A 6,726-nucleotide genomic window follows, 5' to 3' on the forward strand; every position below is an offset into this window, starting at 1 on the left:
CTTAGATGATACAAATGACAAGACCTCCTTTCTATATATATGAGTTTAAGGGTTCATAATATAATCAGAGCCGACATAACAATAATAATGTAAGGGCACAACAATAACACTAGTGGGCTTCTATGGAGCACAATAATAACAATATGGGGACTACATGGGTACAACAATATAATAAGGGGGTTGTACTAATAACAATAAGGGGTTACACAAGTAGTATAGGTGCCTAACAGTGGCAAGGCCTGCGAGCAGTGGAAAGACAAAGCATAATTTTTAGTCAATTCTGGTTTATTTCTTCCATGACAGGTACACAACGAGGTAAGCCTTCCCAGGTGTGAGGGGTTCCAAGACTCACCTCCTCACCTGCACAGGGAATTGTCAATTTTTATTTGATTACCAGGCTTCGGGACTGTGTGTCTATGGCTATAACAACGAAGACTGGAGGCCGAGGCAAGAGAGCTCGGGTGGCTGAACAAGAGAATGAACCCAACTCCTCGGGATGGAGACGCAGCAGAAATCCAATCGCTAACCTTATCAATGGAGCGGCCTCAACATACAGGGATGGGACCAACGAGGAGATTAGGAGATTGATAGAGGAATGGGAAGCCGATTTGAACCGCCAGGCGAGCGCAACCGAGATAGAGATGGAAGGCTAGCGAATCCTCATGACAGACCCTAGACACACTTGAGGGTGAGTGACACAGTTCAAGCAGACCCTATATCTGTATTGGCTTATGAAAAGTATCCTAGGCAAGGCCATGAAGCAAATTTTGGTGAGCATGGCGACAATTGTACAGGACTTTCCCAATTACAAACAGGATTTCTAGAAGCTGCAATTTCAAATGCAAAAACAAGATGGATGCCTTGGCCGCATGGAGAAACACTTCCCTTGTTTGTTCTCACAGACATAGTTTCCTAGTTCCAATGCTAAAGATCCAACTCCGATCGAATCTGCCTCTGCTGAGCAGGATGATTAGAATGTTTTCTTTCAGTCATTTTTTATTAGTATTTATGTGGATAGCTTTTACTTTTCAGTTTGCAGTGATATATGCTTATAGGAAAATAGAGTATGGACGAGGACATGATAATCAAACTTATATAGCTTGGATAGAAAGACTCAATATTTTTTGCTACTGGATGGCTTATCATGCAGTTAGGTGGCCAACAAACTTGGTTTCCTGCTGGGCAAGTTGAGGCCACCTAACTTGTTTTATGTGGTTGTAACTTGCTTATTGATTAATTAATGAAAAGGAAGGATCTACCAAGCTTACAAAAAAAATGTATTTATATAAATTAATAACTTAAATTTAAACATAAAACTTAATAAAAATTAACTAATTTACATTCCATAAATAAATTATAATTTCTTATTATTTAAATTGTATTTATATAAATTTGATAACTTAAATCTTTAATTCCAACTAATTTTAATTAAATCTCAAAGAAAATTCATGGGAAAAAATTATGCACATACATAATTAAAATTGGATTTCCATCTTTAATTCGTTCCCATAAAATTTGAATATAGAACTTAATAAAAACTATCTAATTTATATTCTATAAATAAATTATAATTTCTTATTATTTAAATTGTATTTATATAAATTTGAAAACTTAAATTTAAACATAAAATTTAATTAATTTATATTCCACAAATAAATTATAATTTCTTATTTAATGGATTCGGGGCAATTCCCCAAGTTGACCAAGTTCTACAAGCCCAAATCCCCGTCTCCATGAAGCTTATCTCTTGGAATGTAAGAGGACTTAACAGTCCCGCGAAACGCAGAGTGATTAAAAATCTGATAATGCAAGAAAAACCAGCAATAGTCTTCATTCAGGAAACAAAATGTAGCAGCTCCACAATTGACAATATCAGTAACAAAGTCTGGTCAGGCAGCAGTTCGATTGCAGTAGACGCCTCTGGGGCCTCCGGCGGTCTAGCCATTCTATGGAATCCACAAATTGTGTCACTTGACAATTTTCATGCCACTCTGAATCTCATTCAAGCAACTTTCCACCTCATAGGTACCAGCATCCATGGGCATCTCACCAATGTTTACTTCCCGCAGTCAATACAGCAAAAATTAGATCTCTTGGACACGATCTCCCTCCTCAATGCAAACAGAAACTTTCCTTTATGGATTGGAGGAGGCGATTTCAACATCATAAAATCCATGGAAGAGAAACAAGGGGGAAGGACCAGGCTAGACAGTGATAGCAGCGGCTTTAAGCAATACATTCAAGAAAATTGACTCATGGACATCTCCACCTCAAATGGCATCTTCACTTGGTCTAACAAGAGAAAAGGGGCTCACCAAATCGCATCGCGATTAGACAGATTTTTAGTTTCAGACAATGCCATCCACCTTGGAGGAGATTTCAGTGCCGAGATAATTCCACAAGGAGGCTCAGATCATTGGCCCATTCTTCTCCAATGGTCCAGACCTGGCAATTGCAGCAATCGACCATTCAAATTTGAAGCCTTCTGGCTCACTGATAATAATTTCAAGGCGGTAGTCAATCAAGCCTGGACCTCCTTCATCCCGCCGGCAGGAGCCAAAATGTATCAGTTCCAACAAAAGCTGAAACATTTGAAGCAAACTCTCAAAATTTGGAACAGAGAACATTTTGGCAACATACAGGAAAATAGACACAAATTAGAACAGCAAATGAAAGAATTACAACAAAGATTCATTCTGGAAGGACGCACCGAAGAACAAACTCAACAAGAGCAAATCCTTTGGAGTCAAATAGAGGAGCGTCAAAAACAAGAAGAAATTTTATGGCGGCAAAAGTCGCGAATAAGCTGGCTCAAAGAGGGTGAGAGAAATACTAAATTTTTCCACAAAACTACCATCCAACGGCGTATGCACAACAAAATCACCTTTGTTAACAATCAGCAGGGTGAAAGAGTGGAAGCTCATGAAGACATGGAGAAAGAATTCACTGGATATTTCAAGGACATACTAAAGGAGCCTAATGGAAACAGAGATGAGGCAATCCAAGCTATCACACAGCACATTCCTAAAATCATCAATGAGGATCACAATACTCAACTGCTCCAGCCAGTCACGCTAAGGGAAGTTGAAGACGCCATAGCTCAGCTCAAAGACGGAAAGGCACCGGGGCCCGACGGATTCACGGCCAACTTTTTCCACGAATTTTGGGATCTCATAAAAATTGAGGTCTGGGATCTGGTGGAAGAATCCCGCAGCATGCATTGGGTACTACCGGCCCTCAACACAACCTTCATTGCCCTGGTACCCAAAGAAGCAGCCTCAAACAAACCGGAGAAGTATCGGCCAATCGCGCTCTGTAATGTAATTTACAAACTAATCTCCAAGGTTATTGCAAACCGTCTCAAACCGCTCCTGCCCTTGCTTATCTCTCCAGAACAGACAGGGTACGTTGAAGGCCGGCAGATCATGGATGGAATTATACTATCAAACGAAGTCATACACTCTTTAAAGCTTCTCAAGAAACCAGGTATGCTTCTCAAATTGGATCTTTCTAAAGCCTTCGACAAGCTTAGCTGGAAATTCATTCAAAAAATGCTCTTAGCTTTTGGCTTTAGTGCATTCTGGACCAGATGGATCATGAACCTCATCACTTCTCCTAGTTTCTCTGTCATGCTTAATGGATCCCCCTCTCCTCCTTTTCGCCCGTCTCGTGGCATCCGACAGGGGGACCCTCTATCTCCCTTTCTTTTTGTATTAATGGTTGAAGGCCTAAGCAGGCTCCTCAAATCTGCTGTATCCTCTAATGCCCTTAAAGGCATTTCCCTTCATGGTCGCCCCCCTCAAACACATCAGCAATTTGTTGATGATACAATGCTCTTTGGGCATCCCTCTGCAAAAGAAGCCTCTGCCTTTAAATCCCTTCTAGCCCTCTTCTCTGAAGCTTCAGGTACATCCATTAACGCCTCAAAATCCCAACTTTTCTTCTTTAACACTCCCCCCTTTTTGCAAAGGATTATTGCCCGGATTCTGGGATTCACAATTTCCCACCTGCCTTCAAAATACCTCGGTGCCCCCCTCTCCGACTCAGCAATCAAACAGGTATCTTGGAGATCGTTAATGGACAAATTAGAATCAAAGCTCTCATCCTGGACTTTCAGGGCATTAAATCTGGCTGGCAAACTTGTTCTTATCAAATCAGTCTTACAAGCCATGCCGCTTTACTTATTTTCTATCTTAGCAGCTCCGAAAGGGATTCTAAAAGAAATTCGTAATCTACAGAGGAACTTTCTCTGGGGATCCACAAGCTTGAACAGGAAATGGGCTCTCGTCAGATGGACAGAGGTATGCAAAACCAAATCAGAAGGAGGGCTAGGTCTTCGTGATCCACTCCAAAGCAATAACACTATGGGAGCTAAAATCTGGTGGAATTGGGTCTCCAAGCCAAACACCCCCTGGGCCCAACTATGGCAAGCCAAATACGCCCGCGGCAGCCACTGGAATGACCTCATCAGAATCAGTCCAACGGTGAAGGGATCCCTCATTTGGAACAACGCAAAAACCCAAAGCAGCTTCATCCAAGATCATAGCTTTTGGGAAATCAATTCAGGAAAGGTAGCCAGATTCTGGGAAGATTCATGGCAACAACTCCCCAAATTGGCCAATATGTTCCACAAACCTCACTGGCAAGCTCAAATGAACCAAGCAAGCATTCCTTTGGTACATCAGTTTTGGCAGCCTTCTACAAATCACGACTTCCAATCATGGAAACCAGCGCGTCTCTGGCAAATAGACTGGCAGGGAGAAGTGTATACCGACATAGATCAGGAACTCAGCAATAGAAAGATTCACCTCTCGAATCAGCAAGACAAAATCAGATGGGGCTACACAACAAGAGGCACTTTTACCACCAAGGAAGCTCATCATATGCGCTATTCCAACCTCAGGGCGGATAACGATCAACTATGGAAGCAAGTTTGGCAAGCCGGGCAATGGCCCAAAATCTCAACCTTTTTATGGATTCTTAGCAGAAAACGTATTCTTACCTGGGACAATCTAATCAAAAGGGGATTTGTAGGGCCATCCAGATGCCCAAATTGCAACACAAGTTGTGAAACCATCAATCACTTAATGGAAGAATGCCCATTAGCAAAACAAATCTGGGAGCTAGTTGAGAAATGCAATCTGAGAGCTCACCCCAGGCTGGAGGACATCACAGAAACCATAAGGACCTGGGAAAAATATCCATATAAGTGCAAGATCCTCAACTCCTTATGGCGCATTATACCAGGATTTCTATACTGGACCCTGTGGAAAGAACGCAACCACAGAATCTTCAATAGCACATCTAGATCCATAGATGATCTCTGGCTCACGCTTAAAAAGAACTTACAGGAAACTCTGGCCATCAGAGTTTGGAGTGATAATGACATGCCGGAAAATCAACAGGAACGCCGCATTATGAAGGAATGGAATCTTGATCTTATTCCCTTAATCAAAACGACCAAAAAACCTCCCACCAGATCTGCTTCACCTTCCTGTTGGTCCCCGCCGGCACACAATTCATACAAGCTGAACTTCGACGGTGCGGCCAAAGGCAATCCTGGCCCAGCAGGCTTCGGAGGAGTAATCCGTAGACATAACGGCGAAGAAATGCTAGTATTCTATGGCTCAATAGGGAAAGATACCAATAATGCCGCGGAGCTAGAGGGCCTTTGGAAAGGAATCTGTTTAGCAGAGCAGCATCACCTCTCTCCTCTAGAAGTAGAAGGCGACTCTCTCATTCTTATAGAGGCAGCTAAAAGAATGCAGGCAGGAGCTAAGGCAGTCAAAATAGCGAAGAGCTGGAGATTGTTAAACCGTTTGGAATCCCTGGAAGAAAAGCTCCACGCTCCCCACAATCTATCCTTCCATCATGTAAGAAGAACAGCTAACCAGGTAGCCGATCGGCTAGCAAATCAGGGAGTGTCACAGTCGACTCATTTCTTCTCCGGCTCTTTGGATATGGTTGAAGATGACAAACTCAAGCAGGAATGCATCTCTTTGGTGCACAAAGACATCCTTCCCCCGGATGCGGGTGTCCACCGTGCATGAATGGCAGGTGGCCATTAAAGTTCTCCCGCGCCTCTATACCTGTCTCAAAGCCAAGGCAGAGAGTAGGTACAAGACTGCGATGGCGATTAAAACACATTCAATGCTCCAGGCACATGAAACTGAGGGAGGACAGGGCCCGGTAGAGGTCGCATTGATGTCAAGCAAGAGAGCTCCGGTCTCGAGGAATTCTGATGCAATGGAGTTAAATCTGGTGTGGGCGAAGATTTGGTTAAATACCAACAGAGCACAGAATGTAGGCAGAGGAATGATGTTTGCAGTAGGCAAAGGGAAAACTCCTGCTCTGCAACATTATCCCCAGCAAATTGAGCGGCATCTCAAGGCGTCAAGGTTGGAATCTGTGATGCGTCGTCGGGGTGTGCCTTGCCGTGGTGGGCGTTTAGGGGTTGCACCTATGGCGGCCATTTCCCCTTCCTCTTCCAGTACAGAGGATGAATTTCTGTTAATGAGGGATTCATATCAGTCTTTTCGTCTCCGCATACCCAGAGGGATCCTGCATTCAGATGTCATGGTGAATTTTACGGTGTATCTTTCAGAGGCGCCGCCTATCGACCCCTCTTGGTCCTCCCCTGCGCTCGACAGTCTTCAAAGCAATGAAATCCTTTTGGGGGATATGCATGGAAGAGTGCACAGGTTGCCTCGTCCGCAGGTTCCCATG

At 43.3% G+C, this 6,726-nt stretch overlaps 1 protein-coding gene across 1 annotated transcript; it reads left to right on the top strand.

Moving 5' to 3' along the window:
* The first annotated feature begins 1,733 nt into the window (after positions 1-1,733).
* On the top strand, positions 1,734-2,252 carry LOC149181338 (uncharacterized). The gene has a single exon (XM_089414156.1). The coding sequence runs from the start codon at positions 1,734-1,736 to the stop codon at positions 2,250-2,252; it is 519 nt and encodes a 172-aa protein (XP_089270282.1).
* The last annotated feature ends 4,474 nt before the right edge of the window (positions 2,253-6,726 follow it).

Source organism: Pinus tabuliformis, chromosome 3_2, assembly GCF_031772625.1.
Source record: "Pinus tabuliformis cultivar Carrire ecotype Pingquan chromosome 3_2, CPIR1, whole genome shotgun sequence".
NCBI lineage: Eukaryota > Viridiplantae > Streptophyta > Pinopsida > Pinales > Pinaceae > Pinus > Pinus tabuliformis.